The 14,981-nt window shown below is 40.7% G+C and overlaps 1 protein-coding gene across 2 annotated transcripts in view; it reads left to right on the plus strand.

Moving 5' to 3' along the window:
* The window catches only part of TYR (tyrosinase), a 120,211-nt gene that overhangs the window by 92,118 nt on the left and 13,112 nt on the right, over positions 1 to 14,981 (plus strand). For both annotated transcript variants that reach the window (XR_014066485.1, XM_081533346.1), the window contains exon 4: positions 9,697 to 9,878. Coding sequence is in view for 1 of the 2 variants with exons in the window: in XM_081533346.1 (XP_081389472.1) it covers positions 9,697 to 9,878 (182 nt within the window). In the remaining variant the exon portion in view is untranslated. The remainder of the gene's footprint in view (positions 1 to 9,696; positions 9,879 to 14,981) is intronic.

The raw sequence follows: 14,981 nt of genomic DNA on the forward strand, positions 1-14,981 counted from the left end.
CCTTGTTCCCTGCACATCAGTTCTGACTATCCTCCACTTCTTTCTTCACAGGGCAGTCTGTGTACTCTAAAAAATGATCTTTTCACATTGTCTCTCACCATTGCAGATACAAACAGTGACTTCCTATTGCTCTTAGGAGAAATTGCAACTATTTTTTGCATGTCTTCAACTGCCCTTCTTGATTTTGCCCCTGTTTCCTTTCTAGCTTCATCTCAAACTGTTCTCTCCATAGATACATTGGTCACTTTTTACATATTCTGGCTGGACAGATATTTTTATTTCCAAAGTTATAGATCAGTGGAGAAGGGTAGCATGAGGAAGAGATGTTAATGTCATGATTTTTGAAGGTTCTGTGTGCTGTGCTTTAAGATCCTTTTGAGATATTCCAATGAGGGTGCCAGTTGGGCAGCTGGAAATCTGGGCTGAGATTTCAGACCAAGATTTACTCTGTAAGTATAAATTGAGAAGTCATCAGCTGTAGATAATAAGTGAAGCTATGGGAGGAGTGAGACAGATAAGAGAATGTAGCATCCCATTGAAAGTTCTTGCAAATTCTATTCTCTTTTTCAGAAACACTCATATATCACTTCTCTAAATAGTCATTCTTTAACACCATCAAAGACTTTCCCAAAGGTGGCAGAAGCAATTAGACCTCTTCACTAAATTGTATTGCCATGTTGCTTTTGTATTTGCCAGTCTGTAATTAAAGATACATTTCTGAAATTATTGGTTGTTATCCATCTCCACCACTAGATCTAAGTACTACAAGGACACAGAACTACACCAATACCTGACAGAGAACCAGTTTATAATTGCTTAAATGTATTCAACTATTTATGAAATGGTTGAATAAATCAATGAAAAAGAATTCTATTGTATTTATACAATTTTGTTGTAACAGTAAATGTGCTAAAGCAAATCAGTTCGCTAATATCCAACCACATTAGGTTTCTTTGTTGTTCTATTTTTAAAAAGGAAATTTAAGAATAATTTTCTGTTTACATACCAGAGTTTACATATATCTCACATCCAGTTTCCCCTATTCTTAATTTACATCAGTATGGAAGTTTTGTCACAATTCATGAAACAATTTTGATACATTATAATTAACTATAGTCTATTAAGATTAATTCTCCATTTTGGCTGCAAAAAATATAATCAGTCTGATTTTGCTGTTGACCATCTGGTGATGTCCTTGTGTAGAGTCTTCTCTTGTATTGTTGGAAGAGGGTGTTTGCTATGACCAGTGCGTTCTCTTGGGAAAACTCTATTAGCCTTTGCCCTGCTTCATTCTGTACTCCAAAGCCAAATTTGCCTGTTACTCCAGGTGTTTCTTGACTTCCTACTTTTGCATTCCAGTACCCTATAATGAAAAGTCAAAGATGGAGAAGCTCTATACAGTCAGCAAAAACAAGACCAGGAGCTGACTGTAGCTCAGATCATGAACTCCTTATTGCCAAATTCAGACTTCAATTGAAGAAAGTAGGGAAAACCACTAGACCATTTAGGCATGACCTAAATCAAATCCCTTATGATTATACAGTGGAAGTGAGAAATAGATTTAAGGGACTAGATCTGATAGACAGAGTGCCTGATGAACTATGGATGGTGGTTCATGACATTGTACAGGAGACAGGGATCAAGACCATCCTGATGGAAAAGAAATGCAAAAAAGCAAAATGGGTGTATGAGGAGGCCTTACAAATAGCTGTGAAGAGAAAAGAAGTGAAAAGCAAAGGAGAAAAGGAAAGATATTCCCATTTGAATGCAGTGTTCCAAAGAATAGCAAGGAGAGATAAGAAAGCCTTCCTCAGTGATCAGTGCAAAGAAATAGAGGAAAACAACAGATTGGGAAAGACTAGAGATCTCTTCAAGAAATTAGAGATACCAAGGGAACATTTCATGCAAAGATTGGCTCAATAAAGGACAGAAATGGTATGGACCTAAAAGAAGCAGGGGATATTAAGAAGAGGTGGCAAGAATACACAGAAGAACTGTACAAAAAAGATCTTCACGACCCAGATAATCACGATGGTGTGATCACTCACCTAGAGCCAGACATCCTGGAATGTGAAGTCAAATGGGTCTTAGGAAGCATCACAATGAACAAAGCTAGTGGAGGTGATGGAATTCCAGTTGAGCTATTTCAAATCCTGAAAGATGATGCTGTGAAAGTGTTGCACTCAATATGTCAGCAAATTTGGAAAACTCAGCAGTGGTCACAGGGCTGGAAAAGATCAGTTTTCATTCCAATCCCAAAGAAAGGAAATGCCAAAGAGTGCTCAAACTACCGCACGATTGCACTCATCTCACATGCTAGTAAAGTAATGCTCAAAATTCTCCAAGCCAGGCTTCAGCAATACGTGAACTGTGAACTTCCGGATGTTCAAGCTGGTTTTAGAAAAGGCAGAGGAACCAGAGATCAAATTGCCAACATCCGATGGATCATTCAAAAAGCAAGAGAGTTCCAGAAAAACATCTATTTCTGCTTTATTGACTGTGCCAAAGCCTTTGACTGTGTGGATCACAATAAACTGTGAAAAATTCTGAAAGAGATGGGAATACCAGACCACCTGACTTGCCTCTTGAGAAACCTGTATGCAGGTCAGGAAGCAACAGTTAGAACTGGACATGGAACAACAGACTGGTTCCAAATAGGAAAGGGAGTACGTCAAGGCTGTATATTGTCACCCTGCTTATTTAACTTATATGCAGAGTACATCATGAGAAATGCTAGGCTGGAAGAAACACAAACTGGAATGAAGATTGCCGGGAGAAATATCAATAACCTCAGATATGCAGATGACACCACCCTTATGGCAGAAAGTGAAGAAGAACTAAAGAGCCTCTTAATGAAAGTGAGAGAGGAGAGTGAAAAAGTTGGCTTAAAGCTCAACATTCAGAAGACTAAGGTCATGGCATCTGGTCCCATCACTTCATGGGAAATGGATGGAGAAACAGTGCATACAGTGTCAGACTTTATTTTTGGGTGCTCCAAAATCACTGCAGATGGTGATTGCAGCCATGAAATTAAGAGACACTTACTCCTTGGAAGGAGAGTTGTGATCAGCCTAGACAGCATATAAAAAAGCAGAGACATTACTTTGCTAACAAAGGTCTGTCTAGTCAAGGCTGTGGTTTTTCCAGTCTTCATGTATGGATGTGAGAGTTGGACCGTGAAGAATGCTGAGCACTGAAGAATTGATTCTTTTGAACTGTGGTTTTGGAGAAGACTCTTGAGAGTCCGTTGGACTGCGAGGAGATCCAACCAGTCCATTTTGAAGGAGGTCAGTCCTGGGTGTTCATTGGGAGGACTGATGTTGAAGCTGAAACTCCAATAGTTTGGCCACCTCATGCGAAGAGTTGACTCATTGGGAAAGACCCTGATGCTGGGAAGGATTGGGGGCAGGAGGAGAAGGGGATGACCAAGGACGAGATGGTTGGATGGCATCAGTGACTCGATGGACACGGGTTTGGTTAGACCCCAGGTGTTGGTGATGGACAGGGAGACCTGGCGTGCTGTGATTCATGGGGTCACAAAGAGTCGGACACGACTGAGCGACTGAACTGAAGTGATTAAGATTACTTCAGTTCAGTTCAGTTCAGTTCAGTCGCTCAGTCGTGTCCGACTCTTTGCGACCCCATGAATCACAACACGCCAGGCCTCCCTGTCCATCACCAACTCCCGGAGTTTACTTAGTTAGATTACTTAGGTAAGTTTACTTAGTTAAGATTACTTAGTTGTTATCTAATATCTCTTTGTGTTTCAAGGTGACATCCAGGATCTCATATTGTGTTTAGTGATCATGTCTCCTCACTCCTTCTTGACTGGCAATTTTTCGAACTTTGCTTGTTTTTTATGGCCTTGACAGTTTTGAGGAGTACTGCTCAGGTGTTTTATAGCATATCCCTCAACTGGAATTTTGTAGACTGGAATTAACTGGGGAGGAAGAGGACTGAGGGGAAAGCACTTTTCTCTCCCCATCATATCAAGGGTACATGCTATCAACATGGCTGACCATGGGCAGTGTTAGCTTTGATCACTTGGCAGATATAATATTCATCAGTTTTCTCAAACCTAAGGATTTCCCTGGTGGCTCTGATGATGAAGAATCTGCCTGCAGTGCAGGAGACCTGGGTTTGATCTGTGGGTTGGGAAGATCCCCTGGAGAAGTGCATGGCAACCCACTCCAGTATTCTGGCCTGGAGAATTCCATGGAAGCCTGGCGGGCTATAGTCCATAGGGTTGGCAAAGAGTCGGACATGACTGAGAGACTAACACTTTCACTTTCAAACTCCTAAATGGTTCCACCACCCTTCTATCCTGTACTCTTTGGAGGAAAGCTACTACAGACAGCCCACACACAAGGAGTGGGAGTTGTGCATTGCTCCTTTATGTGCTCAAAGTGTCTACATAATTATTTGGAATTCTTCCACATGGTAGATGTATGTAGGTATGCATATCAGTTTGCATTCATCTATATTTATTTTACACTTTTGCTTATAACATGTATTCTATGGCTCAAATTGATAATATTCCACAGAGACTATTATTTTACACTTTTGCCTATAATCAAACATTTATTCTATGACTCAAAGTGATACTATTCCTTGGAAACTATTTATCTCACAGATATTTTAGTTATAATCCACTCTTATCATACTAGAACTCTGTTGGTATCATGGTAAAGTACAGGAGAGGGAAAGTGTTCTATAGTATTCTGATTAAATTTTGATCTTTTAGTTGGCCAGTGTCTTGGGGCTGTGACTGTCATGAGTGTTTCTGCAGTGGTATAGCTCTTGATTTTTCCACCTCTGATCTCTTCTCCCTTTTTAGTTGTCATATTCCCAATCTGTTTCCTTGAAGCCCTGACCCATGTGGCCTTAAATGAGACAGGAAGGCTGAAAGAGGCTGGACTGAGAGGAGTTCCCTTCCTCCTACTGGAGTAATACTCTGGTGGTTATTTCCTATGGGTTGAAGGGCTTTGGTGTGGAGAAGACCTCTGGGCTTATTTCACAATGGATACTCTCTCCCTCCCCTAACACAGCCAGGAGAGGATCTTTCTCAGATCTTTATTGTGAAAATCGGACAGAGTTCCTGGAGGTAAAAGCCCCACATGCATGGGAATCCCCCTAAGACTATGGGTCCCAGGAGTGTCTCTCATCATTAGCTGTCCATCTCATCACTAGCTTCTCTCATCACCGATCTCCAGGCATTTATCAAAGTGTTTGGGTTTATAGATCCAGCTTCTCTTCCTGAAAAGCGAATAGCAGTTGAGTTCCTCTGCTTGCACTTATCTCTGCAGTTTGGGGAGAAGTAGTCTGCTCTGTGACCTCAGTTCTCTCATGAGTCCAAGAAAAGTTATTGATTTTCCACTTATCTAGCTTTGTCTTACTGTAAGGATGGAAGTGACCAGACATCCGTGCTATTTTTATACATAAAACACATTCCTCCTTGTTTTTGTCTGTGATCAGCTTAACCTTTTCCTAAATCCTCTCTTGTGCATTTCATTGTTGCTCAGGCTTCCAGAAAACCATCTAGATACAGGTTAAATAAATCTTTGGTAAGAAGATAATTTGCTTCCCAAAATGTCTGTGTGCTTATCCAAGTTAAACATTAGTATTCTGATGTGAACCATTCTAGACATGGTTTGATGAAATTAACTGAAGATGAGAACCACTGATGAAGAATTTAAACAGGATTAATACCTTCATTTTAAAAGGTGGGTGAGCACATTAATGGTTTCATCCATTATATCTCTTGGTGCTAAGAATTGATGTCCTTGTCCTATTTAGGTAAAGAATGTTTATTTCTTGGCAGAAATAAGATTGTATATAAACTGAACTATAAGAGTAATTTTTCTCAATTGACGAAAGGCACAGTGTTTGCCTGAAGCTCTTATCTAATAGCTCATTGTATATTGGACTGTTTCTAAATCAGCCAAAGTTTAATAGGGATGAGGAGAGATTAATTATCAGAGGGCCTCCTTCTCATTAAAAAATAGATTTACCACTTGAAAACTGCTGAACATTGTTTAAACATGTTTAAATATCACTTCAACATTTAGTACTAATAAAAAGTCTTATAAAATAGTGCCTATGTTATAATTCTTTTTGTTAAAATATGTATACAATGTTTTATTTTAAATATATGCATATTTTATGCATATTTATGCATATTTTAAAAACTAACAGAAATATTGAGCAAGTATGGTGTTTCTTTTTATTTTTTCCTTTCTGCATGTTTCTATTTTCTGAATTTTGTGTAATGAACAAGTAATACATTCATGAAAAGAAGAAAACCATAGACATCAAAATAAAAAGAATAATTCATAAAATACAAGACTTGAAAAGAATTTGGGATTTATTTGTTAAACCAGTTAAGCCAGTTCCTAATTTCTTCAGTTGAGGAAATGGAGGTACACACCAAAAAAAAAAACCAATCCTCTTGAATACTGTTTCCCCATTTCTGCTTAAAGAATAATAACCATTTTAAAAGAGCTAGTTCAAATATGCACAGCTTTGGCATTTCTATGATAGCATGTCTCACATCTCTCACCAGTTGTAACGTTCTTCTAGTATAACGTAACCATGAAGAAGAGAAAGAGACGCTGTGGGGATGAGGACGGCTTCTGCTCACCATCTGTCCAACGCTTAGCCATATATCTTAGTTGTTGTTGCTCAGTCACTAGGCTGTGTCGACTCTGAGGCCCCATGGACTGCAGCACACCAGGCTCTCCAGTCCTTCACTGTCTCCCAAAGTTTGTTCACATTCACGTCCATTGAGTCAGTGATGCGATCTAACTGTCTCACCCTCTCCTGCCCCCTTCTTAGATTTCAGTCTTTACCAACATCAGGATCTGTTCCAATATCTTACCTATGCTATTTTAATTAACCCTTTAATCTTTTTAATTAACTAATTTTTATTGACGTAGAGTTGGCTTACAATGTTTCAAGTGTACAGCAAATTGATTAGTTTATATTGTACATATATATGTGCATACCTTGTTGTTATTTAGTCACTGAGTCATGTCCAACTCTTCTGCAACCCCATGGACTGTAGCCTGCCAGGATCCTCTGTCCATGGAATTTCCCAGGCAAGAATATTGGCATGGGTTGCCATTTCCTTTTCCTAGTGATCTTCCTGACCCAGGGATTGAACCCGCATCTCCTGCATTGGCAGTCAGATTCTTTACCACTGAGCCACCAGGGATGCCCATGTGTATATATACTTTTCAGATACTTTTCCATTATGGGTTATTACAAGACATTGAATACAGTTCCTGTTAGAGGTTATTATAAGACATTGAATACAGTAAGTAGGTCCTTGTTTATCTATTTTATGTATTGTAGTGTATATCTGTTAATCCCAAATTCCTATTTTACCCTTCTACTCCGTTCCCCTTTAGCAACCATAAGTTTTTCCTATGTCTGTGAGTCTATTTCTGTTTTATAAATAAATTCATTTGTATCCAATTTTAGATTCCACATATAAGTAATATAATATGATATTTGTCTTAATCTACCTATTTAATTCACTTAGCATGGTAATTTCTAGGTCCATCTATGTTACTGCAAATGGCATTATATCATTCTTTTTTATGGGCTGAGCAATATTCCATTGTGTGTGCATATATATACTTATACATACATATATATAAATATATATCACATCTTCTCTATCCATTCATCTGTCAATGGACATTTAGGTTGCTTAATTAATCCTTGCAATACCTTCATGACTTAAATATTACTTTCATTTTTCAGATGAATAAAAGGAAAACTAAACAGGTTAAAACATTTTAGAGTCTTAAAGTTAAGACAACTTTATCAAAACCCACAGAACTTGAGTTTTACATAGTTACATATTTCTTCAAAACTTAACATATAGTAAATATTCAGAAAATGTATTTAATAATATTTTTCAGCAGCCTACTGATCCTTCAATTAATTCACACTGAAAACAACTTTGACCACAACTAGCATTTGAAGTCCAGATTTTTTCAACAAATAGAATCTTTTTCATCACCAAAAGTGATCATCGTTGCTGCCATCTGGCTTCCTTGTTCTCTTCTTTATTGTACTTAAAAAAAAAATTTTTTTTTAACTTATTTCTTTGCTTGAAACATCACTTTATTTTTTAGACACTAGCTTCTTGCACTAACCTTCTGCCTCTGAGCTTAAATTCTAGAGCTAAACAACAATAGCTTATATATTTAGCACTTTGCCAAAAACTACCACGTTGGATAATTTGTTTGGAAAGAGATGGGATAGATATTATTACTTTCATTTTAGAGATGTGAAGGCTAAGCCTTCAAGAGTTTCTGTGATTTGCTTATGAGCTTATACAACTTATACAGCTCTTAAATCACACATCTAGGACCCAAGGGAAGTTTTCTGATCCCAGATCTAGTGTTCTTCCCTCTGTGTTATGTGGTCTGATCATACAGAGGCATTCTCTTTGTCACCCCTTTAATTACCCACTACACGTTCTGTTATACTTAGTTTCACTTCCCTCCTTACTGGACAGTTTTGATCTCTTAGTTTTTTAGCTTTTGTTCCTGTCAGGGTCTTTAATTGCATGCAACAGAAACTCACTCTGGCTGAATTAAACAGGGAACAAATGTGCTGAAAGAATAGCGGATAATTCAGGAGATCGTGGAGATGCAGGTTGAGAAACAGGTAAGAACGAGAGAGGAGGGCAGCAGCCAAATCATCTGCCGGAGCTGTGCTCTTGAACACAGGGTACCTCTGGGCAGTGCTTACCTTTACTGATACCTCTGATCTCATGCTTATAAACAGGATGTTGTTAGCACCACTGCCCTTGCCCACTGCTAGAATGCTTTTCCACTGTCCTTGCTTCTTTGTGTCAGTATCTCCTGTTTCATAGTCTTGAATGGGTATGTCTGATTGGCTGAGTACTCTAGCTTCCTGGGAAGTTGGGAAACGGCAAGTGCTAAGTATGTCTTTATCATGGAAGGTGAGCTCTTTCTCTCAACAAGACTCATGAAGTATGTGTGCGTGCATTCTAAGTCACTTTAGTCATGTACGACTCTTTGTGACCCCATGGACTATGGCCCGCCAGGCTCCTCTGTCTATGGGAGGCAAGAATACTGGAGTGGGTTGCCATGCCCTTCTCCAGGGGACCTTCCCAACCCAGGGACTGATGCATTGCAGGCAGATTCTTTACCGCTGAACCAACAGCCCTCATTAAGCATATACTTCTCTAAATATAACAAGGAGGTTGAAATAAAGTCCCCTACCATGACCAAAAAATAGCCAACTTCTAATACTGATTCCAACTTAGTTTTGCATGCTCTTTCTCTGGGTGAACTTTCTTTGAGATAAGAGACATATATAATTTATGGCTATGTCTCGGTTGTCACTCAGCCAATAATCACACTTGCTCTGTGGCATTCTGAAGGGTTTTAACTTGTCATTTAACTTTCACTTATCATCTAAGAACTTCCTTTTCCAAAATTATCCTCTAATATTTCTCTCAAATGAGTGGATTTCATCAGGGCCTGACAGTATGAACTGTGGCTTTACAAAATCTTTTCAAAGCATGAAAACTATGTTTGGTATATTTCCATGGCTTTAGATTTTAAGATATGCCTTGTTATTTTACTTTAAGAACTCCAAATATTTCTTCAACAACAATATGTTTCTGATTCTGAATAATCCTTTCCTCTGCAGTATTTTTGAACAGTGGCTTCGAAAGTATCATCCTCTTCAAGATGTTTATCCAGAAGCTAATGCACCCATTGGGCACAACCGGGAATCCTACATGGTTCCGTTCATCCCTCTCTACAGAAATGGTGATTTCTTTATTTCATCCAAAGATCTGGGCTACGACTATAGCTACCTACAAGATTCAGGTAAAGCTCAGTTTCTTTCATATGAATTGCTCAGTCTGATGTGACCAGTCTTTTTTGAGAGTGTGCAAAACCTCATGATTTTACAGTGTTATCCCCTAATATGTTAACTTGGAAAGTGCATTATAATCCTTAGTTCATCACTGATTTATTATTACATGGCCCAAGCTGCAAGAATCTTTAAGCTCTTATCCATTCTACTTAATATAAGGCATTCTGTGTGTGGCAATCTGGGAAGAGCACTAGAATTAAAATCAGAAAACAGTGAGCGTGAGACCTGATGCTTTAAACTAACTTCGGTCTGACCTTGGGAATTCTGACTTCAATTCCCTGAATTTCAGCTTCTTAACCTAAGATATTGGGAATATAATACCTCAAAGAGATATTGTGATAATTAAGGGCATTAAGAGCCCAGTGCAGTTTACACAAGAAAAATATCTACCAGTTTTAGAATCGTCTTTGGGAACTTCCTGCTAGGGTTATCAAGAAAACTTGTGAACATTTTGATATTATATCCAATGAATAATGATAATGCTAATAGATATAATAATAATAATTGCTATGACTCCTGAAATTAAAAGACGCTTACTCCTTGGAAGAAAGGTTATGGCCAACCTAGATAGCGTATTTAAAAGCAGAGACATTACTTTGCCAACAAAAGTCCGTCTAGTCAAGGCTATGGTTTTTCCAGTGGTCATGTATGGTTGTGAGAGTTGGACGGTGAAGAAAGCTGAGCGCCGCAGAATTGATGCTTTTGAGCTGTGGTGTTGGAGAAGACTCTTGAGAGTCCCTTGGACTGCAAGGAGATCCAATCAATCCATCCTAAAAGAGATCAATCCTGGGTGTTCATTGGAAGGTCTGATGTTGAAGCTGAAACTCCAATACTTTGGCCACCTCATGCTGAGCGACTGAACTGAACTGAACTGAACTGATGATTAAGGTAGTGTTAAAAAAGCCTAGGATTGTAACTATTTCTAGGCTTTAAATAATCTTCCTTAGTTTAAGTATGTGTATATTTTCTTGATAAATGAGGAACAGATAGCAATGTTCCCCCACAATCTAAGAGTCTACTCCATACTATACATGTAATATTAGTCAGTATATATTAGGTAAGTATTATTATCCCTAGAGTAAGGTGAGGACATTGATGCTAAAAAAATTTTAATGACTTTCCCAGTATCAAATACCAGCATATGTAAGAGCCGGATTTCAATACTACAGGGTCCTCTCCACTTAACAGAAGGTGGCCAAAAGCAATAAAACAACACAGAGTTTGTGGATAAGAGGTATTCAGCAAGCACTGATGTTTTATTATATTCATGGATAATTCATGAAAAGGTGAATAAATTAGTAAAATTACATAAACAGATAAATGACATTTATCAACTTCCTACCTCTTGTTAGACCTTAGTGACACATACATTAATGACATACTTCTAGCCTCAAGGAGCTCTAAATTCAGTGTACAAGTCAGAACATTGTGCAAGAAACAATGAAACATCAGGCTGTGTTAAGTAAAGGAGTCATAAACAGAATACTACAGGAGCACAGAGGAGAAAGCAATGACTTCAGAATAGTTCAAACTAGAGAAACAAGATGAGGCCTTGAAGGGTGGGCAGGCAGGGAGCAGATGGAAAAGTGTAGGGAATATTCTAAACTAAAAGAATAACAAAACAGGGGTATAAAGTGTACTATGTATTTTCCGAATGCTAAATTCTCCAATTTGAGAAGCATGAGCAATGGAAAATTCAGTTCAGTTCAGTTCAGTCGCTCAGTCGTGTCCGACTCTTTGCGACCCCATGAATTGCAGCATGCCAGGCCTCTCTGTCCATCACCAACTCCCGGAGTCTACCTAAACCCATGTTCATCGAGTCGGTGATGCCATCCAACCATCTCATCCTCTGTCGTCCCCTTCTCCTCCCATCCCCAAACCTACCCAGCATTAGGGTCTTTTCCAATGAGTCAACTCTTCGCATGAGGTGGCCAAAGTATTGGAGTTTCAGCTTCAACATCAGACCTTCCAATGAACACCCAGGATTGATCTCTTTTAGTATGGATTGATTGGATCTCCTTGCAGTCCAAGGGACTCTCAAGAGTCTTCTCCAACACCACAGCTCAAAAGCATCAATTCTGCGGCGCTCAGCTTTCTTCACCGTCCAAATATCACATCCATACATGACCACTGGAAAAACCATAGCCTTGACTAGACGGACTTTTGTTGGCAAAGTAATGTCTCTGCTTTTAAATATGCTATCTAGGTTGGCCATAACCTTCCTTCCAAGGAGTAAGCGTCTCTTAATTTCATGGCTGCAGTCACCATCAGCAGTGATTCTGGGGCCCAAAAAAATAAAGTCTGATACTGTTTCCCCATCTATTTCCCATGGAGTGATGGGACCAGATGCCATGATCTTAGTTTTCTGAATGTTGAGCTTTAAGCCAACTTTTTCACTCTCCTCCTTCACCTTCATCAAGAGGCTCTTTAGTTCTTCTTCACCACCATAAGGGTGGTGTCATCCGCATATCTGAGGTTATTGATATTTCTCCCGGCAATCTTGATTCCAGCTTGTGTTTCTTCCAGCCCAGCGTTTCTCATGATGTACTCTGCATATAAGTTAAATAAGCAAGGTGACAATATACAGCCTTAACAGACTCCTTTTCCTATTTGGAACCAGTCTGTTGTTCCATGTCCAGTTCTAACTGTTGCTTCCTGACCTGCATACAGGTTTCTCAAGAGACAGGTCAGATGGTCTGGTATTCCCATCTCTTTCAGAATTTTCCACAGTTTATTGTGATCCACACAGTCAAAGGCTTTGGCATAGTCAATAAAGCAGAAATAGATGTTTTCCTGGAACTCTCTTGCTTTTTCGATGATCCAGCGGATATTGGCAATTTGATCTCTAGTTCCTCTGCCTTTTCTAAAACCAGCTTGAACATCTGGGAGTTCACGGTTCATGTATTGCTGAAGCCTGGCTTGGAGAATTTTGAGCATTACTTTACTAGCATGTGAGATGAGTGCAATTGTGCGGTAGTTTGAGCATTCTTTGGCATTGCCTTTCTTTGGGATTGGAACGAAAACTGACCTTTTCCAGTCCTGTGGCCACTGCTGAGTTTTCCACATTTGCTGGCATATCAAGTGCAGCACTTTCACAGCATCATCTTTGAGGATTTGAAATAGCTCAACTGGAATTCCATCACCTCCACTAGCTTTGTTCGTAGTGATGCTTTCCAAGGCCCACTTGACTTCAGATGCCAGGATGTCTGGCTCTAGGTGAGTGATCACACCATCGTGATTATCTGGGTCGTGAAGATCTTTTTTGTACAGTTCTTCTGTGTATTCTTGCCATCTCTTCTTAATATTTTCTGCTTCTGTTAGGTCCATACCATTTCTGTCCTTTATTGAGCCTATCTTTGCATGAAATGTTGCTTTGGTATCTCTAATTTCTTGAAGAGATCTCTAGTCTTTCCCAATCTGTTGTTTTCCTCTATTTCTTTGCACTGATCGCTGAGGAAGGCTTTCTTATCTCTCCTTGCTATTCTTTGGAACTCTGCATTGAGATGGGAATATCTTTCCTTTTCTCCTTTGCTTTTTGCTTCTCTTCTCTTCCAAGCTATCTGCAAGGCCTCCTCAGACAGCCATTTTGCTTTCTTGCATTTCTTTTCCATGGTGATTTTCTTGATCCCTGTCTCCTGCACAATGTCACGAACCTCTGTCCATAGTTCGTCAGGCACTCTGTCTATCAGGTCTAGTCCCTTAAATCTATTTGTCACTTCCACTGTATACTCATAAGGAATTTGATCTAGGTCATACCTGAATGGTCTAGTGGTTTTCCCTACTTTCTTCAATTTAAGTCTGATTTGGCAATAAGCAGTTCATGATCTGAGCCACAGTCTGCTCCTGGTCTTGTTTTTGCTGACTGTATAGAGCTTCTCCATCTTTGGCTGCAAAGAATATAATCAATCTGATTTCGGTGTTGACCATCTGGTGATGTCCACGTGTAGAGTCTTCTCTTGTGTTGTTGGAATAGGGTGTTTGCTATTACCAGTGCGTTCTCGTGGCAAAACTCTATTAGCCTTTGCCCTGCTTCATTCTGTACTCCAAGGTCAAACTTGCCTGTTACGCCAGGTGTTTCTTGACTTCCTACTTTTGCATTCCAGTCCCGTATAATGAAAAGGACATCTTTTTTGGGTGTTAGTTCTAGGAGGTCTTGTAGGTCTTCATAGAACCATTCAACTTCAGCTTCTTCGGCGTTACTGGTCGGGGCATAGACTAGGATTACCGTGATATTGAATGGTTTACCTTGGAAACGAACAGAGATCATTCTGTCGTTTTTGAGATTGGATCCAAGTACTCCATTTTGGACTCTTTTGTTGACCATGATGGCTACTCCATTTCTTCTAAGGGATTCTTGCCCACAGTAGTAGATATAATGGTCATCTGAGTTAAATTCACCCATTCCAATCCATCTTAGTTCGCTGATTCCTAGAATGTCGACGTTCACTCTTGCCATCTCCTGTTTGACCACTTCCAGTTTGCCTTGATTCATGGACCTAACATTCCAGGTTCCTATGCAATATTGCTCTTTACAGCATCGGACTCTGCGTCTATCACCAGTCACATCCACAGTTGGGTATCGTTTTTGCTAAGAAGCGAGGCGGCTGCGACGGCTTGGCGCAGAAGCGTGGCAGAGAGGAGCTAGGCCAGGCCGGGGGCCGGGAGCCGGGAGCCGGGGGCGGCGGCCGAGAGGGCCTAGGCTCGGCCCGGGGCTGGGGGCCGGGGGCGGCGGCCGACAGAGGCTAGGCCGGGCTGGGGGCCGTGGGCCGGGGGCGGCGGTAGACAGGGGCTAGGCCGGGCCGGGGGCCGGGGGCCGGGGGCCGGGGGCCGGGGGCCGGGGGCGGCCGAGAGGGGCTAGGCCTGGCTGGGGGCCGGGGGCAGCGGCCGACAGGGGCTACTCTGGGCCGGGGGCCGGGGGCTGGGGGCCGGGGGCGACGGCCGAGAGGGCCTAGGCCGGGCCGGGGCCCGGGGGCCAGGGGCGGTGGTCAACAGGGCCTAGGCCGGGCCGGGGGCAGGGGGCCGGGGGCGGCGGCCGAGAGGGGCTAGGCCGGGCC

Source organism: Giraffa tippelskirchi, chromosome 10 (genome assembly GCF_054371585.1).
Source record: "Giraffa tippelskirchi isolate mGirTip1 chromosome 10, T2T-mGirTip1v1.2.pri, whole genome shotgun sequence".
NCBI lineage: Eukaryota > Metazoa > Chordata > Mammalia > Artiodactyla > Giraffidae > Giraffa > Giraffa tippelskirchi.